The sequence below is a fragment of the Esox lucius genome, chromosome 5, assembly GCF_011004845.1.
Source record: "Esox lucius isolate fEsoLuc1 chromosome 5, fEsoLuc1.pri, whole genome shotgun sequence".
NCBI lineage: Eukaryota > Metazoa > Chordata > Actinopteri > Esociformes > Esocidae > Esox > Esox lucius.
Window position 1 is genome coordinate 15,523,487 of NC_047573.1, and position 25,786 is coordinate 15,549,272.

At 44.0% G+C, this 25,786-nt stretch overlaps 2 protein-coding genes across 3 annotated transcripts; one reads left to right on the forward strand and one right to left on the reverse strand.

Moving 5' to 3' along the window:
• The first annotated feature begins 645 nt into the window (after positions 1-645).
• Positions 646-14,878, forward strand: unc13d (unc-13 homolog D (C. elegans)). Of its 2 annotated transcripts, XM_010891898.4 has the most exons (35): positions 649-745; positions 956-1,068; positions 2,274-2,306; positions 2,443-2,493; positions 2,709-2,765; positions 2,900-3,007; positions 3,152-3,211; positions 3,347-3,413; positions 3,570-3,750; positions 3,936-3,980; positions 4,089-4,160; positions 5,844-5,913; positions 6,360-6,464; positions 7,347-7,439; positions 8,944-9,044; positions 9,378-9,495; positions 9,587-9,708; positions 9,833-9,923; positions 10,030-10,086; positions 10,201-10,298; positions 10,415-10,466; positions 10,560-10,690; positions 10,807-10,927; positions 11,243-11,395; positions 11,571-11,666; positions 11,819-12,025; positions 12,221-12,295; positions 12,419-12,498; positions 12,663-12,777; positions 13,311-13,382; positions 13,509-13,592; positions 13,684-13,804; positions 13,904-14,027; positions 14,410-14,627; positions 14,719-14,878. In XM_010891898.4, exons 2-35 carry the CDS (start codon positions 1,006-1,008, stop codon positions 14,829-14,831), a joined length of 3,354 nt encoding a protein of 1,117 aa, XP_010890200.1. In that variant the 5' UTR covers positions 649-745; positions 956-1,005; the 3' UTR covers positions 14,832-14,878. The 2 variants fall into 2 exon arrangements, with proteins under 2 accessions (XP_010890199.1, XP_010890200.1); XM_010891897.3 differs by having other exon boundaries at positions 646-1,068.
• unk (unk zinc finger) lies at positions 14,846-25,548 on the reverse strand. The gene is made up of 14 exons (XM_010891896.3): positions 25,303-25,548; positions 24,344-24,553; positions 22,807-22,983; positions 20,830-20,960; positions 20,571-20,706; positions 20,351-20,468; positions 19,451-19,538; positions 18,998-19,365; positions 18,601-18,817; positions 18,348-18,443; positions 18,051-18,233; positions 17,237-17,418; positions 16,464-16,724; positions 14,846-16,358 (listed from the first exon to the last, which is right to left on the reverse strand). The coding sequence occupies exons 1-14, from the start codon at positions 25,449-25,451 to the stop codon at positions 16,206-16,208; spliced, it is 2,469 nt and encodes an 822-aa protein (XP_010890198.1). The 5' UTR covers positions 25,452-25,548; the 3' UTR covers positions 14,846-16,205.
• Between the last annotated feature and the right edge of the window lie 238 nt (positions 25,549-25,786).

Sequence of the window (25,786 nt, forward strand, 5' to 3'; positions counted from 1 at the left end):
GTTTTGCAAATGGAAAAGCAATAGTAACCAATAAAATGGTCACTTGCATAAAAACAGAGAACGTTACTTGCATCTATTGAATAAGTGCTAGTGTCAGATCAGCGGTAATGTGTAGTAACTGCTATGGGTACATTCTGTGGTCAGCGCAGGTCGCTAACATTAACAGATCTGCCCACTCCTCTTCAGCGGGGGTATTCTGAGAAGTCTTTGTCTTGATTGTGTGTTGTGCTGTGCTATACATTGCAGGTGTTAAGCTCCCAACCAGTCAAACTGAATGTATTATTATGTCTCATAGTGTACAATTCAGCACTCTCAGGATACGTTCTGTGGACATTTCCATGCCCTATTATTAACAACCATGTAAAGAGTGTATATTTTACTGGCTTGCTTAATCCATAACAGTACATAGCAAATGACATGTGAACGGCCCTGAGGACAGTAGTTATAGCTGTGTGGCTGAATGCAGACCCCTTAGTGTTGCACACTGTGCTCAATCTTGACGAAGTCTGCGGTGACGGATGATATGGTGGTGTTGCAACAGAGTCAGATAAGAGGAGAACACAGTGCAGAGAGGGAAACAGACCATTGTAATGAAAGGGCTGGATGTGGTGTGTGTGTGAGAAAGAGGAGAGCGAGAGTAGGGGAGAGAGAGAGAGAGAGAGAGAGAGAGAGAGTGTATGCTTAGGTTTGGGGTAGGAAAATCACAATTTGGTGTTATTGTTAGGAATAGGGTTCTGAATTAAAGGTTAGATGCGTGTGTGTGTCTCTCTGAATGTGTGAGTTTTTATCATTTGTTTATGCGTGTGAGGGTGTATGTGAAACAGATTAAGAAACGGTTGCAAGTCACAGCAACTACATTCAACAGGAAATGATGACTTCCTGTTGCTAAGCAATAATTTGGCCAGGCTCTACACTACCTTCTTGCATTTTTGTCTCACTTCTTCCCATTCACTAGGCACAGTCGACAACACAGCCTCATCAGAAGGCTCATCATCCATCACAACCATGATGCCAAACCAAGATGGGTTCTCAAAAAAAGGAGAAAACCTACTACAACCTCCCGATCAGGCAAGTAGCGAACTTTATGTAGAAAACAGGTTCCCTTTGAATGTGTTCCTCTGTAATAAGCGATGAATAAAATCCAACCTAATAATATTCTCTCAAAACACCTTTATTGTTTTTGATATATCTATGAAGGATTAAAATTGCAACAAATATCCACTTTTAAAGGGTTTAAATTCCATTTTCGACTCTTTTGCCGTTATCAAGTTCCAGTGTGTGCTGCATGTTTGTATCCCCTTAGGTTTTGGTTTGGTATGGGGCCAAACAATAGATGCTATAGTCAAATTGGCCTGCAAAACATTATTTTCACTACTAGTTAAATATGTGATGCTATGTTTTATACGATTTTAACTAGCCTCACATTAATGTGATTAAGGAGGAATGACATTGTGAGACTTTCATTCTTATTTAATGTGACACTGTTGTGGAAGCATTAGGCCCACATTCAATCTATTCATTCCTTTACTCAGGTTTTTTTTTTTATCAGTCTATGGGCTATTTTTAGATTAGACGTGAATCATACTTCAGTTCTACTCATGGTTTCTGTTTGAGATCAGATGATGATGATTTGGAGAGTGTTTTTATTTTATTTTAATAAAAGATCAGAACTGACATCCATAGTTTTGATATGCTGTATGTGTAACTTTGCATGCCTGTGTGTATGTGTGTATTCATGTCTTAAGTTAATCCTTGTCAGTATAATTTAACACTCTGTCTTTGCTATATTTGAGTGCTGCAATTGGAGTAATAATCTTAATTTGATTATCTTGTTGTGAAACACATGTTCCTGAACAGCAGGAAATTCAAACATGTACTGTAGCGTATTCTAGGTAAAAAAATACTTATAAGGTTTTTTAAAAAATGTCGGCCTCGATTTCCCCTAACAAACAAGTCATTGCCCACTAAAAATATCTATTAATGATGAATCACATGTCCTGTTTGTGGCTCAAATTAATATATAGCTTGTGAGGGTAATTTCCATATTGCCTTAAATGAGGAAGTCGGCTATCTGACCAGTGTTATGGGCTATTTGCATAGAAAAATAATCCCAGGCATTTCTTGAGTTTTCCTCACTAGTACATAATTGAAATGTTATAGCAGGTAACTTTGGACTATTTTTTGCATGTCTTTCTATGACAAGTATATTACCAGAGAGCTTCTGACCAGGGGCTAACCTGTTTTGATTTCTTTTCACAACAACTTCCTTACAGATAAGTGGCTCAACCAGGGTCCGACAGAGACAGGTAGAGTAAGGAGAATGCCTCAACTTCAAATGTGTTTCTGGAATATGCACATCCAATATATGAATGCTACTTCACTATACATGCTTCCCATGAGAAGGTAACTGTTTAAGCATTGTGTGTTAACCTATAAATCCAGATCTCCCCTGGCCGTAAACTTGGGATGACCAGAAAACAGAAGGACAGGAGGGTAGGTCCAGCCCCTGCTTTTATCCACATAGTGGTTGGTGTTGTAAAAAAGCATGTGCTAACACCTATTGTGGCAATAAATATAATAATCAATGATGTCTGGTCTACATTCGTTCTGTAATAAACAAACCATTCACACACAGTGCCTTTTATTATGTCACTTGACAATGTCTTCAACACCAGACTCCCAGTAAATAACAGTATCTGTATTAACAGGACTTTAAAGATGATGAGAACCCAGAGGAGAAAGAAAAAAAGCACAAGGAGCTAGAGGTATCATTGCTACTATTGCGAAATATGCTTGTTTTCAAATGTATTTATTTTTTTGCAACAGTAGGTTGCGTGAACATGTCCTGTCAGAGTCTCTTGCGGCTTGAACATTTCTTTCTCCTGGCCCTTCATCCCAGCTGAAGCCCCTGTATAAAGAACTGTTGTACACCATCACCCACAAACTGGGGAAGCCTTCTTCACCGGAGGTCTTCACTGACAACCATCTCCGTCAATACATCAGAGAGGTAACAAGTTGACACTCAACTAACCAGATACATTCCCTCGTTCCACAACTTGTCACAGACTGAATGCTGTGCTCTGATTATTTCACTGTCTCAGTATTAATAACTTGTTGTTGTTATGAAACTACCCGACCCCTTCCCCTCCAGGCTTTCTGCATGACAGAGGATGAACACGAGAGTCTCACAGAGAAGGTTCAAAGCACAGAAGTGAGGGAACACTGGAATTTTGAAGTCATTCAATCCAGCAGTATTTATCTATACTATCAAGTATCTAAGAGGGTTCTCCCATATGCAAGAGTCTAGTATTTTTCTCAATTCATGAGTTTTAAGTCTTATCCACAGCCTCCAGTCTACTGTTTAATGGCCACTGTGAAGGAAGCCAAGGGCATCCTGGGAAAAGATGTCAGTGGTACGTCATCCTTACTTCAGATCTGTCAACCAATCAAATTCACTTAAACTAATTTAAGTCTCTGTAGATGGCAAAATAATTTTCAGAGGGATTTGTCAGTTTAGTGAGCACAGATGTTTAACTGTTGTGGTTTGGGTTGTGTTACATTGTCCCCAGGTTTCAGTGACCCATACTGCCTGTTGACCATCCTAGAGGATGAAAAGGAGTGCAAGACACATCGAGGCAAACCTAAACCCTGTAAAGCCATGGTAAAAGATGCTGTCTCCGACGAGGAGATCTACACAACAGATACCAAGAAACAGACCCTAAACCCCATATGGAACCAGACTTTTGTAATGTGAGTGAAAGAATATTTACTCAAGATTGGAGCCCATTCATAGAACATAACTATGAGTTTACTTTACAAATGGTGCCTCTATAGCCAGGTCCCAGATCAGTTTGTTGCCTTGAACATTAGGATCAACTAAACATGTAACGTATTTCATTGAGGTAGTAAACATCTCTCTTCCCATGGGCTGGCAGGAAGTTTGAAGACACCACAAGGGCCAGCTTCCACCTTGAGATGTGGTGAGTCACCAGATAAATATATATATATACTTTTTTTTACTTTATTTTGGTTTATTTAACTTCAATATGTATTTTTCCATAATGACTTCTGATAAATCTTAATTACAGGGATAGAGATGAGGAGGTGTCTCTGGCACAGAAGCTAGAGGAGATCAGAACCAACTTCCACGGACTGAGAAGGTAGCTATTACATGCACACACACACACACGTGCACCCATACCGAGCCCTCCGTATGTATCGGGACAGTGAGACATTGATTCTTCTTTTGGCTCTATACTTCAAATGTTTGGATTTCAAATCAAATAGTTACTATAAGGTTAAATTATAGACCCTCAACTTTTATTTAGGGCTTTTGTGTTTGTGTATTGGTCTACATATTTTCTGCACATATCAGTTTTCACCATTTAGAAATTACAATAATGTATATGAATTTTAATTTCAGGTGTTTTGACAATTGGTTTGACAGGTGTTTCTGGTTAGTCTGGTGTATTCTGTCAAAACATTTGTGCAGTCATCTGACAGCTGTCAATGTCAAGGCTTAATTCTAGAATTTGCATTTAGAATGTGATTTTGTTCTTTGTGAACATGAGGACCAAACAGATGTCACTAAATGTCTAGGTCTATATATGTCTGAAAAATCATTAACAATCCATCAGAAACATTGTAGTTGAGAACATCGTTCAAAAGGAGGCAAGCACTGGTGAGCTCAGCAATCGGTCCAGTTGGCCAACGAGGAACTCTTCTGTGGATGATCAAAGAGCCATTACAATAATGAAGAAAATCTGAAAGCTCCAGAACACTCTGCAGGTTATAGGCATGGATGTTCCAGCCACCACCCTGTGTGGATAATCTCATCAGCCAAACAGAGACTACACTGGAAGGTGCATCCCATTAGTTAGCTTTTAAAACAGAACCTACAGAGTTCTGGAAAATGGTATTGTGGCCAGATGAGATGAAGATCAACATACATACCGTGCTGATGGAAAGAGGAAACTGTAGCACCTCATCAGTGAAATATGGTAGAAAGGTGTTATAGCTTGGTCATGGGCTGTCACGGCAACTGGGACGCTATGTTGATATCATATCTGGTCGGCCACAAGTAAATGCCTTCAAACTCAAAGGACATCACTTCCTCATACAGCAATAAACTAAGACATGCTGCCGTAGGAAATAAGGAGATTTTCAAGGGCAAGAGTGAAATGTTTTGTGGCCAGGTCAATCGCCAGAAGAGAGTTCAGACAATACCTAAAAATGTTTTACTGAAGATAGCAGCTAGTTGTCACATTTCCTAAATTCTCACCTTACTGTCAACATGTGAACATGGCTAAGATTCCCAAAAACCTGTTGTGTGATCTTGCACTGATTACAGAGGCTGTTCAGGCATGCCCCTGTGGGGCTGATGCTGATGTTTAAGCAGCTTATCAGCAAAGGTCCACCCCATATCAAATTCATTTAGAAGCCCACCACCCACACAGCACCTCAAACACAAACACACCAATCATTTCTGGTTTATTCTGTTTTCTAGAAAACATTGTCTCATCAGTATTGAACCAGGCTACTCTGACCACAGAAGGCTTGTGAATGTGACCTAGATTGGTCTAATGGTCTAACCAAAGCCCCCGACTAACACATACGTGTTTGCAGCATGGGTTTGAATCCTGCCCGCTGCTCTTTCAGCAAAAGCCTGTCTCTGTCTTTCCACATTTACCTGTCAAATGAAGCATAAAAAGTCTGAAAGCATAATTTAGGCTTGTTAATGTGTGTTGGGTGTGGTACCGCCCATTGCATCACATTACCTACCAGGTTGACAGTGAGGATACACACCCAGCATCCTAATCTTGATTATTTTTTTTCCCATTCAGGATGATCAAGGATGCTAAGAAAGAGAAAGGCCAGGATGATTTCTTGGGGAGCATTGTGCTAAAACTAAAGGTACAGCAGTTTCCACAAGAATACATACCATGATGCTCACTGAGTAACGTACAAAATGTGTGTGTCTGTGTGTGTTAGTGTGTGTGTGTATTGGAAGGGGCCTGCTCATCTGATGGCTACATGTAGGCCTTTGCTGATAACCTGCTCAAATACCAGACCCTCATATTATGTCAGCCTTGGTGGTTAGTTCAGTCTTGCGGTACCGATGTTAGGGATTCTGGGCCATTTTCACAGGCTGACAGTATGTGACCTTCAAATAACAGATCTGTTAGATTCAAAGGAAGAGCTACGGGTCAGGAGTCATGGGAAGCCTGGCTGTGTGGAGACTGATGTTTCTACAGTTGTCTAGATATCTGAGCCCTAAAATGTTGTAACATCTTGTGTAATGAATATCTTTTGTGGATTCAGATCATGTAAAATGTGCATGCGTGTGTTTGTGTCTGAAGGATCTACATTGTACGGATGATAATTGGTATATTCTGGAGCCAAGGACCGAGACCTATCCAGATCGAGGTCAATGTCATCTGCAGCTCAAATTCATCCATAAAGAGGTGGGCTCAAGTTGTTCTCTACAAACATGTAACAGTAAATGAAGGTTAATAAAACAGAAGTGGTCAAGATAATGAACACATTTAAACAGTGTCTATACAAAAATTAACCCATTAGAGATTGTTCATAATTTAACATACAAAAAACGTTTCACATGACCCTCTCCTTTTACTGTAAAAACAACAACCCCAAAACCATGATTTATCACTGCAAATAACCCTTCGTTTAAAAACACAGGGATCGAGTATTTGACTTTAGCATGGTATTGTGGTATAGTCAATACCACTCAGGGCTACTGATCAGAATGTTCACCAACCAACATGGATGAGCTCCATCTACCTACGTACCTGACTCATTACACTATAACTGGGCCCCCTGAAGATGATGTAGATGTCCAATTATCACGCAAATGATCCATCAACCATTATGGTGACTTTGTAGATAGAGGAAAGGATGGATAGTTAATGTGGTATTGTAAGAGGACAGGATAGGTAGTTGATGTGGTTTAGTCAGAGGACAGGATAGGTAGCTGATGTGGGTTAGTAAGAGCACAGGATAGATGACGTGGTTTAGTAAGAGGACAGGATAGATATTTGAATGTGGTTTAGTAAGAGCACAGGATAGATGACGTGGTTTAGTAAGAGGACAGGATAGATATTTTATGTGGTTTAGTAAGAGGACAGGACAGGGAAGTCGCATGAAAATAGATCATGAGGTGGCTAAGAAGCAATGATACAGCATCATCTCCAAAATGAGCCTAACCTAAAAACCACAAGCCTCCTCAAAGACAAACATTGAAGTTATACACCCCCACCTATAGTTGGGCAATCCCCACCCAGAAATAGTAGGAACTGTTTCTTACAGCCTGTGTTTGTCTGGAACAGAGAGACGGGACCTTGAGTGCTGGACGCAGTCCTTATGTCAACTACTGTGGGATCCTACAGCAGTTTGTCCAGTCTCACATCTCCAAGCAGCAGGTAATGAAGGGATGAGTCCTTACATTTGACCGTTGTACATCTAACAGTTAATCTGTCTTGGCGATCAGCGTTGGGGAGTAACTAATTACAAAAAACAGTAACTGTAATCCGTTACATTACCAACAAATATATTGTAAATGCATTACAGATACTTTTGAAAATATTTATGATTACTTTTGGATTACTTCAATAGAAAAATAATAGTTGCAAGAAATAATGATGACACATTGTATGTTTGAGTTTACTATTTAATGTTATAAAAACATCGTTATTACAACCAAAACATTGTGCCTCAGTTGTGTGTGTGATCATCATGCGCAAAGGTGGACGTGCATAACCATTTTAGTGACATAGGAAGCACTAGTTTAAATTTCTCCGGTTTTGCCTGGTTAGATGGTTGGTAAAAACAGAGTATATCTTCGATAATATTAGCCGAGCCATATAAAATGTTATTAACTTATCTACTCAATGCATAATTCTCAGACCAATGATAGACAATAAGCCTACCTGGTGTAATATCTTTTTCAAGTTTCAAGGTTTATTTGTCAAATGTACCGAACAACACAAGTCGAGTTTCACCGAATAACTTAGACCGGAATGGTGTAATAAATAAACTATTTGTTAGATAGCTGTAACATGGCGCTGCCTTCAAGATAAAACATTATATGGAATCTACCGACTTTTGAGGAGAAAGGGTGTGTTGGGAAGAACTCTGCCAAAGGATGATTATTTGCATTTGACGTGGCTACATCAACTCCGGCCTTACAGGTAGGCCGTGTCATTCTGCTAGCTTTGCATCTCTGAAAGTGTTGTTAATTGATTTTCATTGGCTGCTGACGTCATTTACTTTAAGCTAAGAGTGCAGGTTTATAATCATGCGGGTGTTCACGATTGAAAACGTGCATTCGCGTGCCGGGGGTTACTGCAACATTTTGACCATGTTGGTTGTGGAGCAAATCATCAGACTACTGCAGATTTAGTTCATGCAAGAAAAGCTACGGATATCTTAATTTATATATACAACAAAGTCAATACCCTTTCCGAGTAATTGCCATTTATTTTTCAAAAATGTTTTGAAGCAATTAAAAACATGAATGAAACACAAATAACAGAACAGGCTTAAGCTTCATTAGGTTTTGGGTTATGTTCAGATTCTGGAAGATCAAGGTTTACTGGATTAATTGGAATGACTGAATATCTGACCGACTCTTAGCTTGTAATGTAGAGATGTAGCACAATCATATTGAAGTAAAAAGCAATGGTTTTGAAACTCATTTCCAAAGGCACTGTAGCCTACACAAACCATAAGGTAAAATGCTAATTCAGTTTTTGGCCAGCTATGTATACTCTAACATTGAGTTTGAGTAATCAAAAGGTTAGGTTTCTGATTACAAATGTGGACAGGTAACTTGTAACTCTAACGGATTACATTTTAAAAGTAACCTACCCAACCCTGATGGCGATATACCTCTTTCTCTCTTTCGACTCTCTCTCTCCGACTCAGGGTAGCGGACCATGGAAGGGGGAGTTGTGTGGGGAGGGACAGTCCCTGTTGGAACTCTATGCCACTCAGAATGACCTCTCCCCTTTCCTGCAGGACCTTGCGTAAATAGGCTACCACACAGTCATAGACTCCACACACTCATAGACTACCACACACTCATAGACTACCACACACTCATAGACAGACAAACACTTACAGACTACCACACACTCATAGACTACCACACACTCATAGATTACCAGACACTCAAAAACTCTCACGCACATCGATCAAACTCCATTTGTCCCCTCTTCACGCCTCCTTATGAAAACCCAGTGGATGTGAAGGCCAGAGGTTCCGTCACATTGACCTCTGGGTTCTTCAACCAATGGTTTTAGATAAGGAGCTGTGAAAAGAGGAGTGTGCAATGGAACTGTCTCCACCATGTCTCATAGGAAGTGGGTGGCCTACAGTAAACTGTACCAGAGTTTAGAGGTCCACTCCTCAGTACTGCTCCAGCAGCTGACCAGTATAGAGTACCACTGGCACCAACAGGAGCTGCCCTACCAGCAGGTAACACAGTCTCTGCTTATATATTGTGCATTGCATACTGAATTGAACAGACAGTTTCATTATTACTAATGACATGAATCGGCACATTCAGAAACAGGAGCTGGGCGACTCTCTCCATGGTTTCCTGCAGTATGGACTGTGTCTTGTGGCCAAATACAGAGACATCTTTCCCCCAACGCAGGATGCCACCAGTCGCCTACACACACTGCTCAGGTACCTTTCGTGTGTGTGAATGTGTGACCGCGTGTGTGATTGTGCATCCATGTGACTGTGTGTGTGTGTGTGTGTGTGTGTCACACTGTGTGCTTAAAACAGTCTGCGTGTGGATCTGTTGCAGGATCCTCTGTCAGATCTGCAAGACTCAGGCGTTCCAGAAACTGAACCCAGCTCAGTTTGACCTACATGAAGAAGTCAATGAGGCCGTAGACGTGAGTACGGATCGACCAACCGCTGTGATACTGTACCCACCACACATGCTCAAAGATCCATAAAGCAGCCTGGGAAGTTATAAGTGAACGTCTTTGTTTGCCTCAGGCTGGTACACAGGAGTGGTTCACCATCAAGAAGGGGCTGCATCAGCCCATGACCAAGGTACTGATGAGGGAGGACACTCTATAATATACACTATACAATTGAATACAGTACCCTATATGTGTCATCTCTCTTTCAATCCCGGTCACTGACTCCCTCACTTCGTCTTTGCAGGACCTGACAGAGACTGTGAGCGCCCTCTCCAGGCTCATAGGAGAAGTGCAGGAGGACATCAAGCACAACAAGGACAGCTGGAACAGAGTGTTTGTGAGGTACGAGTCAAACCAGCAAATAGAACGTCAGGGTGAAATGAGGGGATATTGTCTGTATGGAAAACAAACACGGTGATTGTTAATCACATTAATGGACTGGTTTGTTTCCTCCTTAGTGCTGTACAGGTGGATGTGTTCACCATAGTATACCAAAAGCTGGACTCCCTGGTAAGTTGTCGGAAAAGATAACCTCATGACTCCCCAAACTTTCTGCCTTTCCCCGCTGTTCAACTCACAGCTTTCCACTTGTCTCTCCCGTAGCTGGCAGAGGAGGTGAGGCACACTCTGAGTCTACTGGAAGGTGAGATGGAGCAGAGTCTAGCCAATAGCCTGTTCCCTCTCTACCTGAGCCTGCAGGCCATCCACAAAGACAAGGCCTTCCTACAGAAAAGGTCAGATGTCACTCTGTTACACTAGACACTAGGCAGTCGTGCAAATGACTACGCCCTGCACCTTACACCCATTCAATAGTACACGTGACAGCACTGAAGTACGTGTGTTGTTTCAGAGGGAAGCTGCTAGAGCTGACTTGCTTCCATGAGGACTTCCGTGAGGCACTTCCATACTGGTTGAACAAGGCCTTCAGCACCACTCAGGACAGGGTGGAGAGAGCTGTACAGGTGGACCAGGTAACACTATTACAACACAAGTAGAAGAGGGCTTTCAACCTGCAGGACATTCTGTATAAACCTATAGTAAAATGTATATCAGCAACTGGAATGTATGAACTCCAGCAGGGAAAATAACTAAACATTTAAGCTGCATCATTTTTTTATGTGGAAAAAAGACTGCCAAGGAGTCTTGGATTGGGGTTTTGGATTGGGCCTTAGTGGTCCCCAAAAGCGAAACTGGTAGGATAGAATAGATACCAGGTGAAACAGTCACAGTACACCTCAATGCCAGCTGAGACACTCAACACTGCCCCTCCCCCCGTCTCCCCACAGCTCCAGCCGCTGCAGTCCGGGGCGGTGCCCATCAAACACAGCTCCTCAGCCGTAGACCTGGTGGCCTGCGTCCAGCCCATCTGCCAGCTGTGGGAGCAGCTCTCCTGGCCAGACCCTGAGGAGGCCTTCATGCTCATGGTCAAGCTCACTGAGGTGCTGCACTGGAAACATCAACGAATGAAGCGCACACACTATGTTGTCATTACCACACATTACCACGCATTACCACACATTACCACACATGCTGTGTCACGCGTCAACGTGAAAACGCATAGTCTCATCGTCGGCACACAGGTTTTAGCGTGTTTAAGTGCATGTTTGTGTTCAGGATGTGTGTAAGATCGTGGTGAACTACTGTCGTATCCTGAAGGAGAGGGTCAGAGAGCTGTCGGAGAACTCGGACCACGGCAGCGCTGTCAACATGGTGAGCCCAGGGACAACAGACCCTCCCTTCCACCCTTCACTCACATCCTGCAGCTTTTCAGTGTCGACCACACTTCCTCTCTCAGGACGTTTCCGTTGAGCCCCTTGTCAAACTGAGAGGAATTCTGAATGTATGCCGGTCATTCCCTCCAGCTGTGTGTAGTAGTAAATGACCTGGAACACCTGAGGTCGGTGCTGACCCGCCTGCCCCAGCAGCTGAACTGGGCGGGACTGCGGGAACGCACCCGTCACGTCATAGGCGACTCCCAGTTCCAGAACGTTCTGCCCTCGCAGCTGCAGCATGCACAGAGCGTGCTCAACAGGGAGATACGCTCCGCCTTGGAGACCGTTGGGCAGAAGGTAAGAAAAGGGAGAGGGAGGATGGAGGGATGTTGACCCAGACCAGGTGACCGTGTGAGAAAAGGGCCTAAAAAAATGCGTGCACGCCGCTAAAATACCTCACATGACAAGGCAAGAGGGGTCAGAGGGTCGAAAGGGACCAATGAATTAGTTGACCCCTATGGTTGTAAAATAACATGTCCTGCTCTCCTCCAGCTGAATTCAGACATTGAGACCTATGTCCGCAGCATGTCCACTCGACGCAGATTACCCTCCAAGTCCACGGAAGATGTAAGAAAGCGTTTCTAATGGAGCGAAACGGAATTCCAAGATGAACGTGTCCTCCTGTGCGTTAACATGACTCAGTAATATGACCGTAACGTGTCAGTCTGTTCCATGTGTTCACCTTCCCAGGCCGTGGTTCCTCTGATGAAATATCTGGAGAGAGAGCTGCAGTACATGAACGAGAACCTGGTCCAGGAAAACTTCAACAGGTAGAGGTAGACGCATGCACGTGCACACACCTGTAGTTCCAAAACACAACTTACCAGTGGTTCAATTAGTATTGAACCGGCATTACCTTGTGTGTTCCAGCACATCTACATGAATATGTTGGAATAGTTGTCAAGCCTCATCTCCCTCCTCTTCCCTTGTATAGTCTGTTGACTCCCTTGTGGATTAACTCCCTGCGGACCTTATACCAGGTGGCCACACAGCCAAGGCAGGATGAGGGACTCATGGTGTTCTGTCAACGACTGAAGTACACACTCCAGGTTGGTACACTATCGTTAAGGACACACTCCAGGTTGGTACACTATCGTTAAGGACACACTCCAGGTTGGTACACTATTGTTAAGGACACACTCCAGGTTGGGACACAATTCTTATGTACACACTCTAGATTAGTACACTATTCGTAACTACACACTCCAGATTAGTACACTATTCGTAACTACACACTCCAGATTAGTACACTATTCGTAACTACACACTCCAGATTAGTACACTATTCGTAACTACACACTCCAGATTAGTACACTATTCGTAACTACACACTCCAGATTAGTACACTATTCATAACTACACACTCCAGATTAGTACACTATTCGTAACTACACACTCCAGATTAGTACACTATTCGTAACTACACACTCCAGATTAGTACACTATTCGTAACTACACACTCCAGATTAGTACACTATTCGTAACTACACACTCCAGATTAGTACACTATTCGTAACTACACACTCCAGCTTAGTACACTATTCATAACTACACGGTTCTTAAGTAAATGTTGTTGTTGCAGTGTCTGGAGCAGTGTTTCCATGCTGACGGGAATGGACTGCCACCTGAAACCCTGCACACAGATGACTACAGGGTCAGTTCATGTTGGTCAAATTGCACAGTATACCATCAGGACCTTCTGTATTAGGACATGTATGGAACTGTGACTTTGGGTCCGGGACACTGTACAATAACCCAAACTTCTTCACCTCCCATTCAGATTCTGAAAGCTCATCTTACACACAATTCCCTCAACTCCCAGCAGCTTATAGAAAAATTCCTGGAGAGAAAAGTATGGGAGCAGGTAAGAAAGTGTTCGATTGTGTAACTGTGACGTACATAGTATTGCCCAAAACATTACACTGAACCTGTGTGTGTGTGTGGGTGTGTTACAGAAAGTTTACAGTGGAGAGAAGTATGGTGCGGTCACAATCATAGCATCCTATAGGAGGTCTGATCATAGACTCAGAGTGGAAGTGTTGAATGCCGCTAACCTGATACCCATGGACTCCAACGGTGAGTGTTTTCCTCTCCTAGCCTAGACGTGAGTGCATGTTAAAGTACCACACACGTATTCTCACAGATCAGATGCACATATATCTCCTCTCTCCCCAGGTTTCAGTGATCCATTTGTTCAGTTGTGCCTGGAGCCTCACCATGTGTTCCCTGAAGTGGAGCTTCGCAGCACGCAGATCAAGAACTGTGACCTCAACCCCCTGTTTGATGAGGCCTTTGAGTTGTAAGCACTAAGCTGTTCCCCCTCCACCGCTACATTGGTACACAGATAATCCTCAGAAGTCTCTCAGAGGATCTTACTTCAAAACAACCACCTTTTCCCACTTGAATGCCAACCTTTGCATTCTACTTTGTACCTTTAGGAACTATGCAAGTAGTCATCTTTCCAACATCCCTTTGCCTTTCAACTTTCCCCTAATTTATGTCTCATCTCCCTCTCTGACAGTCTGGTGTCCTTCTCTCTGTCTCATCTCCCTCTCTGACAGTCTGGTGTCCTTCTCTCCGTCTCATCTCCCTCTCTGACAGTCTGGTGTCCTTCTCTCTGTCTCATCTCCCTCTCTGACAGTCTGGTGTCCTTCTCTCTGTCTCATCTCCCTCTCTGACAGTCTGGTGTCAGTAGAACAGTGCCAAGCTGCAGGGGCATGTCTGGTGGTGAGCGTGTTTGACTATGACAAACTGAGGACAGATGACTTTGAGGGAGAGGCGTTCCTAGCTCTGAAGGCCGTGCCGGGGGTCGGAGGGGGGTCAGAGGACAAACAGGAGTCCCGGCCCGACCCCTCCCCTGCCCAGATCCGTCTGCCTCTAATGCACCCCAAACCAAATGGTATGACTTGGAATTCAGTTCTGTGAAGAGCGACAAACTCTGTGAAAAGGAACACCGGCTTACCTGACACATAACTGTATGTTTTCTCTAGATGACAGTATTCTGAAGCTGTTGGAGTCTAGAAAAGGAGAGCGGGAGGCCCAGGTGTTTGTGAAGAAACGAAGACAGAGAGAGAAACAGTCACAGGAGGGAAAACAACCATGACACACGCACAGAGCTTCATTATCCAAAAATATACCTTTGTATTTATTGTTCTATTCCAAAAAAAAACACCAAATGAAACACTGTTTGCGGACACAGTAAGAGAAGGTACAGACTGTGGGAGTAGTGTGCGTGTCTGTGTATAGTAGAGATCATCACAGTGATCTTTCATCGGGGACACACACACACACAGAGAGAGAGAAAGAGAGAGAGAGAGATAGAGATAGCGAGAGAGAGAGAGAGAGAGATAGAGAGAGAGATAGAGAGAGAGAGAGATAGAGAGATAGAGAGAGAGGGTTTCCAAAGCTGCAGTTGGTACCTGATACCTGGTGGCTTCAGTGCGTTGCACGTTTGACATAGAACTGCATGAGGTGTATGTGATACCAGCTTGACATACTGTGAAATATCAAAACCCCTACAAATGGAAATGATGTCTCAAAAACATAATGCATTCATTTTTATAGTAAAAAAAGGCTGGTTGTTTAACAGAAATAAAAATGCATTTGAGTTAACAATAAGCGCTATTATTGAATGAAAAAATAAACAATTTCAAAGACTACACAACTGACTAGTACATGTCTCTTGATTGTGTTGTTAACCAGCTCCCATCTTCCAGTTAACAGATAAGAATATTACAGACAGCAAACCTGAGAGACAGTCACATTATAGAAACCATCTTTGAAAATCAAACAGACTTTCTGTATCCCAAATGTCTAACAGGCATCCTTTCCTCAAATCTTTCCGAATTCAGCAACTTTGTAGGCTTCCTCCAAAATCTATTTAGATACAGCCCTTTTCCACCTATGACTTGAAGTGTTGTTAGCAAAATAATGACCACTGATTTAGCCTGATTTAGCCTTAACTTCTCTCCAATAAGCATGGAAATGGCATGAAAATATCAACTAGAATGTCAATGACTTGTACTCAGCTGTCTTTTGGGGTTTTCCCCCAGGCTGTAGTATCATGGAATAGCTGTCTGGATCTAACATGGACTTAACGATTGACTAAGAATCAGAGTGGTTTAGCTCATAATGGTTAAAATGTCAGGTCTGTGGTAAGGAGAGCCGATCATGAATCATTTCTTCCAAACAGGCAGTATGTGAGTAGAAAAATCTCTGATTTGAATCAGCGACTATAGCGGCAGGAGGCTGGTCTCTGTATGAGGACAACTGATCTAGGATCAGAGGGAAGAGAAAATGGAGTATCTAACATCTGGTCAAAAGACAGCTTTAAGGTCAACTATTTGGGTTCTGGTCTAAAGCCAGTTTGAACTGGTCGGGTCTGGCGTCAGGGTGACTGGGCTGATGAAGTGGGTCGGGCAGGGTGAGGCTGGTCTGCACTGGACAATCCCTCTGGACTGTAGCTGGTTGAGTCAGGTCAGGAGAGTGGATCCAGGTTGTGTTCTGGGCAGAGGGGACACTCTGAAGAGCCAGAGCAGCCGTCACACTGAAGACCGTGTCCACAGGGCAGAGAGATCGACCCCTGCTCCCCGCATGTCACACAACCCTGACGCTGCTTCCTGTACACCACCTGGAACAGAGAACGCTGGGGTGAGGAGAGCTCTGCTGAGGAGCAGTTTCACAGTCACAAACATAATGCTGGGTCTACCATGCGTATACTGGCCGTGGCCTCTACCTGCTCCACGGCGTGCAGACATGTACAGAGCTGGGCCTGCAGACTGAGGACTGACTCCAGAGGCAGTCTTTGGAGCAGCTGTAGCTGATGCAGGGCCAGGTGGGGGTTCTCTCCTGTGGTCATGCTCTCCAGCGCCTCCTGAAGGAGGGAAGTCTGTCTCTGCACCTCCACCTCAGCCTGCCTGGCACGCTCTGCTTCTAGAGATAACCGAGCGGCAGAGCCACGAGACTCCTCCGCATCAGACTTCAGCACCGCCCACGACTGAATGAGAGGGATGTGGATAGAGATGGAGAGGGTGTAGAGAGAGACAGGGTGCAGAGAGAGACAAGGTGTAGAGAGGTGTAGAGGGTGTAGAGAGAGACAGTGTGTAGAGAGACAGGGTGTAGAGAGAGAGACAGGGTGTAGAGAGGTGTAGAGAGAGAGACAGGGTGTAGAGAGGGAGACAGGGTGTAGAGAGGGAGACAGGGTGTAGAGAGAGACAGGGTGTAGAGAGAGACAGGGTGTAGAGAGAGACAGTGTGTAGAGAGAGAGAGTGTGTAGAGGATGTAGAGAGAGAGACAGGGTGTAGAGAGAGACAGGGTGTAGAGAGAGACAGGGTAGATATGGGTGATGGTGACGGGTGGCATGGTAGAAAAGAGGGGGAGAGTACATAAAGAGTATGAGTGCTGTATTAGTGTACAATAACATATACATGGCACACACACAGACACACACAGACACACACAGACACACACAGACACACACAGACACACACAGACACACACTCCTCCTACCTGGGCTGTATGTCTCCAGGTGTGGTCCCACTGTTTCAGCACTCTGTTAGCCTCGTCCAGTTCCTGTCGTAGTCTGGCTGTCTCCATGCTCTGGCTCATGGTGGGCAGGAAGGCAGGGGGCGTGCCGGGGGAACCCTGGCCTGACGGGTGCTCCCAGATACTACTGCTCATACCATTCAGGCCTGGAGATAATTGGATTTTGACCCGTTTTACAATCATTCAATGGATTAATGTAACAAACCAATTGAATGTATAAAGAGAGTATAACCATGACAGTACATGTATCTAAGATCAAAAGTTCTCCGGAGATTCAAGATGTTTGCCAGAGCAAAGATGCAGGCGGAGGTAAAGAAAAGGCGACAGAGCTTTCCCAAACCCCACTAGGGTTATATCTAACATGAAGATACCAAGACTAGTCCTGCAGAACAGACCCTTTATTGGTTAGGGACTCATTCCCATCTGTTCCTAGGGCCATCTCATAAGACATGGTGGTGTTATCGAAGATCAGGCAAGCTAGACAGTTAAAAGTAACCCTTTTGTCCCTGCATTCACACCTGACAGAAACATCTGTTAACCACTAACATTCCAATAATAGGGATAGGACAGAAATTAAGTATATAGGTATAAATGTCTATACTAAATAATGAAGAATAATTTACTAAGTAAATGAACATAGAATTGACATTTTTTCGTTCCTTCACACGACATAAGAATTTGAAGGGCGCTAAATGAGTATCTCCTTTAGTGTTGCGGGATTTCGTCCAAAAGCTTTGGGGAGAAACAGCATGCATGACCTCAAGAACAATCCACAAACCTAGGGAGCTATGCGACGTTCCCAAGAAGTTGCTTTCTGATTGGCCATGCGGTGTCAGATGAGAGAAGAAAGGCGATTGCTGGGCCCTGATTGGTGGAGAGGGTGAGGGGGAACTGAAAGGGGCGGAGCTGCACAGGGAGCCTGGGATGTTGACTGGAGCAGAACTCTGTACCTGATTCCCTCCTGCAACATCAATCATTTAAATCAACCAACCAGGACATTCCACAGGTGTGTGCGTACATGTGTGTGCGTGTGTGTGTGTGTGTGTGTGTGTGTGTATGTAGTCTCCATAACCACCTGGCATGGTTCTAGGCAGAGCGGAGCTGCCCTCCAGGCTTCTCTCCAGGGCAGACATGCCAAAGTCATTCAGGTCCAGGTCATCCAGCGCAGATTCTACACAACACATTAATAACAGAAGCAAAATGTCAGTTGGTCTTCCCCAATGTCATTACCCCTCGTGGATAAACACAGTCAATTATTTCCCTGAACACTAGGAAGAAAACAACAACAGTCTGCTTCTTGGCTGGTCTCCTGCGCCAGTGTGACTCACCGACCACAGACTCGACGGTGTCACTGGTGGGGTAGAAGGGCAGAGCGTTGGCGTTCATGCCCGAGGAGAGGCCTGGGGCCGGAGCACCTTGGTGGAGGTGGTGGCCCTGGTGGAGGGGTCCTGGAGGAGCTGGGCTGGGAGGCGTGGCTGCCAGGCTGGAGGGAACACTGGAGGACAGGCTCAGAGGACTCCCCACCGGGAGGAACACCAAAAGATCCTAAAAAGGGACAGCTACAATAAGCCAGGACGCCTCATCGTTTTCTCAACGATGGCTGCCTCGCAGAGACAGCAAGACAATGACAAACTGCCTAGAGCTGCAACAGACACGCAGGCCAATAGTGTTGATCAAAGGTTGACAGATAGAAGCCGGTTGATTTTGACGACAAGAAAAAGCTACCGGTTTGCTATGATGGGACGCCATTTCCCGGTTGCGCTGCTCCATGGCAAAATTCTTCTGCTTGGCCTGGTCTTCCCGCTCGTAGCCTGGCGCCCGGCCGTATCCGCCCTCCCCCGCCCAGGGGGAGAGGGGTTCGCCTCCCCCGCACACATCCTCGCACAGCGACAGTACCCTCCCCAAGAGGCCCTGCTCGGCCACACACACCCCCCCCGACGGGGAGAACGGGCCACCGGACAGAGAACCAGACCTCGCAACCCGGCCCCCCGGGCTGGAGCATCCTTCCTGGGCAGAGTGAGGATCCAGAGGCCCTGGGGGTGGAGGTGGGGAACTGGGGGTCTGGAGCGAGGGTTCTTCACTGACGGGCGGCTCTACGGGACGGGAGGAGAAGAAGGGTAGGTCAGTTGCTTGCTATCAACGCGCAATGCGATTGGTGAGAAACTGCCAGACACTTACTGTTGTCTAGGTGCGCAAAGGCACAGAACGGCCCACGGGGACAGCTGCCAGACTGCTGCATGTCGTTACACTTTGTGGATTTATAGATCTGATAGCAACAGGAGACAGAACACACAGTCATTATCTCATTTGAAATACATTTGACATTTTCTTCTGAATTTTGTACAACTGCACCCCAAATTCCTATAACATGGATTCAGAGTTAACTCCCTTCTCCCTACCTGGCCTTGTCATTAGTAAAACTTCCTATTAGAAACTTAGATCTTTACATTAGGAGAGCAATCTTAAACAAAAATAAAGCCAGTGCCATTTACAATTCTGCCAACATTCACCTTTCTACACCTTATCATCTAACAGGAATTTGCACTTACATTTTCCAATGTGGACACTGAAAAATAATTACCAACACTAACAAATAAAATGCATTTCTAATGTTGCTGGAACCCTATGTATTACTTAGTGATGGCCATACAAGGCTTCATTACCGTTCTTCTAGCAGAAGGATATTATGCTATCAGTGTTAACTAAGAATACATTTTTCTAATTAAAAGCCATCATTGAAATATATAAGGCAATATAGTTGGCAATCTAGTCTGTACATTTTATGTTTAATGTCCGTTCCAATATTGTTCGTGTCTGTTCATTTTACAGACTAGATTAACTATATTGCCTTATACATTTTAAGGATGTCTTTTATTGCGATACAGAAAATCTGAGTGTTGCCAGCATAATATCCGGCTGCTAAAATAACGCTAATGAAGCCTCGTTTGGCCATCACTAGCATTACTTCTTTGGACAGAATTCTTTTGAAATCCACGAGAAAATGTAGTGAAAAATGTGAATGACCCCGGATTTTGTGATGAAGACCACGTTTCTAAAGTCAGGAACCTCAGCACCTACCTCAGGGTGGAACTGCTGCTCAGTGCGTGTGTGGCAATACTGGCACCCCTCAGCCCCCTCACATTTACTAGGGTCTCCCCACTCCTCACTGTGCTTGACCGCTGGGCACGGCAAAGCTCTGGAGAGGGACACAGAGGCCACACTGTTTTGGGAAACCAGATTCCGTATGTTTAACCACAGGGCCGGTGTGCGGCAAATGGATGTGTGCACGTTCCCTTACCTGTATTTGTGTTTATGTGGACTACGCCGCCGGTCTTTGCTGTTGTGGTAGTAAGGGCAGGCGTAACCTTGGCGACACAGGCGAGGAGGCTTTTTACACAGCTCCGTCTTGTAGTGGGACAACACGTAAGTGTTGTCTGCGGAGAACAACGGGGGAGAAACCTATTAGCCTTGGAAACCCAGACTTCATACGCTACCGCTACGGATGAGTTTCGGGACGAGTATGCGCTGTGTGTGTGTGTGTGTGTGTGCAATCATACCCTGCCAGCGTGGTTCTTCGCTCAGAATCTTCTCAATGAGGGCGGTGCTGGCCGCCAGCCCCGACTGGCCCTCACCTCCTCCCCCCTCCGCGGCACCCGACCCTCCCTGGGACTCCATCACCTGCACCTCCCTGGAGGGGGAGGGACGCAATTAAGAAGGAGGACGGTAATGAAGTTAGGTTCCCGACACTCCCTCAACATATCTGCCAAGTTTGATCAGTGTTCAACACTGATGTTGTTGCATTATGTTGAGTCTTTACAGGGTTCGCCATGGTTGTACCAAAAACGCGGTTACAAACATCACTGAATGATTGGAATGCATTTTGTGCCGTACTATGCCCATGTGAATGATGGTAATCCACAGTATTCCGTCACTTGTTTTTACAATAGGTTTCTATGATGCCTTATTGTACAGATTTGGGCATGGTGCTATAAATCTGGGTAATTGAATTCATGTTGCTACTCACTAATCTATCATGAACTAGGAATCTGATTTTAACTCACAGTGGGCATAGCTTCTAATATACGGAATGTTGGGAGCCTACTTTCTAAACTGAATCAGAATCTAAATTTGTGCCACAAAGGCAAATTCTGACATTTCTATCTTGAAAGACATTTGTATGAAAGAAACCCCTCTGACTGAGCTAAATCTTGATGATTATAATTATCATCATTTAGGGCTGACAGAAATTGATTAAGTGTCCACTTTCTCAGGCTGAAAAACATCTGCATTCCCAAACAATTTGAACGTCAGGCAATAAAGGGTTAGTCAACATGAAACCACACAATCCTATCATATACATGCATTCTGTCATACATGAATATTCTGCATTCAGTTGTTTTCTTCTTCGGTAAAATAATAAAGATATAACTTTTTTTCTCCAATACTATGGCCTATTTGTTTCTTGAATACATAACTTGAAGAACAAAAATGTCTGGCAATTCATATCTTGCAGTAAAACTATAAATGTAATTCTAATCTCAAGGCAAGACTTTTAATGTTAACATACAGCCCCGGGAAAAGTTAAGAGACCACTGCACCTTTTTCTTTTCTTTCCAAAAAGGTTGAAAAGGAAGGTTTTGAGTGAGGAACAGAAGCGTTCAATTTGCAGTGGTCTCTTAATTTTAACCCTTCTGTTCCTCACTCAAAACCATCATCATCATCATCTTCCGTTTATCCGGGGCCGGGTCGCGGGGGCAGCAGTCTAAGCAGAGATGCCCAGACTTCCCTCTCCCTAGACACATCCTCACTCAAAACCTTCCTTTTCAACTTTTTTTGGAAAGGAAAGAAAAAGGTGCAGTGGTCTCGTAAGCTGTATATGTTTAATGGCACCCCATTTAGAAACAAGGCCTAATCATAAAAACACAGGAAGCAGTAGAACTGGGTTTAGCTGCAGGCGACCTGAGGGAAAATACTGTGATAATAGGAAAAAAAGAAATGTCCAAGAACACTTTGTTTTAGATGGATGTGCAAATCAGCTCCTCCTCTATTCTAAACTATTGGATGGGTGCCATCTTCCATTGTGCCCTTTGATTTATCTCTGGTGACATCTTTAGGACCCATCATTGCATCTTGTTTGAAAAGGTGGGCTGGGCCTCTCTGGATATAAGAGGGAAGCATTCTCTACTGTTTATTTTCAAGGTGCTCTTTCATGGTCTGACTACATATATCATGGTTAAAATAAGAAAATAAAGCATGAAAATAAAGGAATGGCTTGCTACACTCAAAGTTGCTTCTGCACTACTTGAGGAATGGAAAAATGGGTAAAAAGTGAAGAGTAAAAATATATAGTATCAGTTGAGAAAAGTCCCCACAGTCCCCTCCCTCCATTCATGAGGCTGGGCAACAATGAAACAGACAAAGAGCCTAGACTACACATTGGCTCTGGGTCACCAGACAACGCCTTCATTTGAAGATGCACAGAAAAGGATGCATGTGTATGCTGATTCTTTAAAAGGCTGTGTGTCTTCCTGTACCTTATGTCGTAGACAGGACAACGTAGGTCATGTGACCCATGCGCAAAGGCGCAGTGGGAGCCGTTCTTACTGCAGTGGCCCTTCCCGTCCGTCTCGTGTATACAGGAGCCCGTTTTATAGTATCTCAGATGGTATCTCCGCTCTGTATCCCCCGCTGTGCGATGCAGGAACGGGCATCTAGAAATAACCCCACAGACAGAGAATTTGAATATTGTGAGTGACAAAGAACAGCTTACGCATCGTGATATCAGCTCAAAGCCAAAATCTTCACCATTAGCATTTCCCTAGACTGTGAAATAAGTCAAAATTGTTAAAAGGTCCTATTCACATAATGTAACACCTGGTTTACTTAGCAAGAGGCACATCTCCACAGGTGGTCCAAGTTACCACTGCCACATACCAGTCACGACATTTCACAAGTTGGGGGGGTAGGAGTTTCTTCTAGCTTTAAATTGCTCCTCTATTGTTCCTCGTGAAAACCTCTCATCAGACCTATTCATTGGATTCCCTACTCCTTGCCGATTGAAAGTATAATATATACTCTTTTTACATCTTAGTGAACAAAATACTGCCAGTAGGAGGATTTAGCAAAAGATCACAGCAACGGTATGTTTTTGTTGTTACTTTTGGTGGTCGGTGTTACGTACAGTACCGAGGTAACAAAACAAGCCAAAAAACAACAACACTCCAGGCCACTTATTTTCAACACATTATTTTATCATGTACGCATGCAAGGAACATGTTCTTATTTAGTGCCAAGTTTAAAACTAAAACAAATTATAATAATGCTGGCCTGCAGCTTGGTTTTGACTGAGAAACTAGTTCATAAAACATGTGCAGTCCTGGAGCCATAATGACTGTCTATGGTCAATCCTGCTTTAGTATGTGATCACTGTGTTCATACTTGGGATATTGCACTGAAAAATAAATGAAACAACTGCATTTAAAAAACAAAACATATGTTGGCTTGACAGTTGCTGGATCTGCATTTGAGTCCTGGTTGGGGGTACCCCCAGAATTCGCTAGAACCCACCAGACCAAACTAGTTACAACAGGATAGAGGGGTGTTGTATTCTGAAAATCACAGTAGTGAGCAATCATCATCATGGGCGATTAACTTGAATAGATTCACTTCATTGACAAACACTGCCCTAAATAATCTGTTACAGTGACCACAAACTGTAGACAACTGACAGGCAACGATTGAGGCTTTTCTACATTGTTTGGTTAATTTCAGCTGATAGTCTGTTCAGAGGTGTTAAGTACTCATGGCAGAGATGCTCAATAATTGAACCATTCCATCCATGCCATGAATATGGGTAGTGAATGATAGACCACTCTTTTGCCAGTAGAGTAGATTAGAAACCTCCCATAAACGGTTCTGGTGACTCGTTAAGAAAATAAGTAGGTGCCTAGTTTAAAATTAGAGAACCAGTTGATCAAATCCCCAAATCTATCTTTGTATTATGGTACCAAGGTACCAGACCCACACAAAGACCCTCTCCCTCTCTCTTTCACACAGAAACAAACAACTCACTCATCCCCGTCAGCGCAGGTGCCTGTGCCCTCATCATATTTGGTGCAGTAGACATCTGGGCTGTAATTGAAGGTCCCGTCCCGCCTGCGGATGGGTCTGCGACGCCGCTGGTTCAGGAAATGCCAGTGGAAGCAGGCGAAGGGCCTGTGCTGGGTACACTTGTGCTGCACAAACAGAGGGCACTGCTCTGTTCTGAACTCCTTCAGATACCTGGACAGAGGTGGCAGAGGGAAAATAGGGACATGGGGAGATCATTTCCTATATTTGTTAACAAGCAACAAAAATAGCAAACTGCAGGTGCAATGACAACTTCATGACTATGTTTGAAATGTATGTCCCTTTCACAGAGTGCCTCCTAAAAGTTGTGATTATATTTCAGAATCAAGTATGATTCCTAGGACTTGGTTAGAAGAATGAACAACCTTTTTGAACCATTCGAAACTTCCTTTGTGAGAAGTTAATACAAGTTCAGCGCCAACTGAAAAGTCACATTTGCCTGGTTTTGGCCTTAGTTCAAATCAGGTCTGCCAAATCCATGGCCCACATACATGGAAACAGACATGTAAGCCTTTTAGGTAAAACACTGGTGTAGCCTATGTGTAATTCAATCTTTGTCATTTTATTGCAAATGATCTTATCCTGAGAACATTTAGGGGAAACTCAGGTAAACTTAACAGATGGCTCCCCAAATAGTCCATCCCTAAGCTACAGACACAACACACAGGGTAATGTTAACTTAGGACAACTCTAAATAAGACTTGAGGATGATCAAAAATACACACTTAGTCACCCAGTAGGCCTCTCACTTCTATGCCCAACTATAACTGGTGTACATTCATCCCGACCACAGAAGCAATTAAAGAATACTTAAATTCTAATCGCCGTGAGTAATTGACTTCTATAGGCAGTGTTCCTTTTGAATACACGTGAGGTTGTGTGTGTGTGTGTGGTCTACGTACGTGTAGTGTTGAGGTTTCTCAGGCTGTACGTGCAGGACGTTGGCGGGAGACGTTGTGCCTCCTAATGGCGAGGAGGAAGAGGAGGAAGAAGGTCCACCAGAGGCTGTAGGCCCCGACAAATTCGCGGGCTTTGTGTGTGTTTTCGACATATTTGTCCTGTTTAAAGCTTTTCTAACAGCGTTCCGTATCCAGTGTGCGACGAAGTCCGCATTCTTTACTATTGTGCGCTTGCGCCTGTACGAGGAAGTGGAAGCAAGCTCGAAGGGTTTGCTAAGAACTATGGGACATGTAGTTCAACAGTGTTTCTCCCATTTGCTGCAGTGTGTGGAGCTATACATAAAAGTACAATATCAAATAATCGCATGAATTAGATACAGCATAAATCACGTTTCATTTGACGTCTGAGTGACACGAATAAAATACAATATGTTCTGAGCCAACCAAAGCAGTTTACTTCAACCGAAACCTGTGTAAATAACATAGA

Bases quoted from the DNA above. Each gene is read 5' to 3' on its own strand.
- unc13d (XM_010891897.3), top strand. From the start codon at position 1,006: ATGATGCCAAACCAAGATGGGTTCTCAAAAAAAGGAGAAAACCTACTA. The intron at 6,465-7,346 runs GTGGGCTCAAGT...TGTCTGGAACAG, and splicing joins TCAAATTCATCCATAAAGAG to AGAGACGGGACCTTGAGTGC. The intron at 10,691-10,806 runs GTCAGATGTCAC...GTGTTGTTTCAG, and splicing joins AAGGCCTTCCTACAGAAAAG to AGGGAAGCTGCTAGAGCTGA.
- unk (XM_010891896.3), bottom strand. From the start codon at position 25,451: ATGTCGAAAACACACACAAAGCCCGCGAATTTGTCGGGGCCTACAGCC. The intron at 18,444-18,600 runs GTGAGTCACACT...TGTGTTGTGTAG, and splicing joins CACCGTCGAGTCTGTGGTCG to AATCTGCGCTGGATGACCTG. The intron at 16,359-16,463 runs GTAGAGGCCACG...TCTCTGTTCCAG, and splicing joins GTCTGCACGCCGTGGAGCAG to GTGGTGTACAGGAAGCAGCG.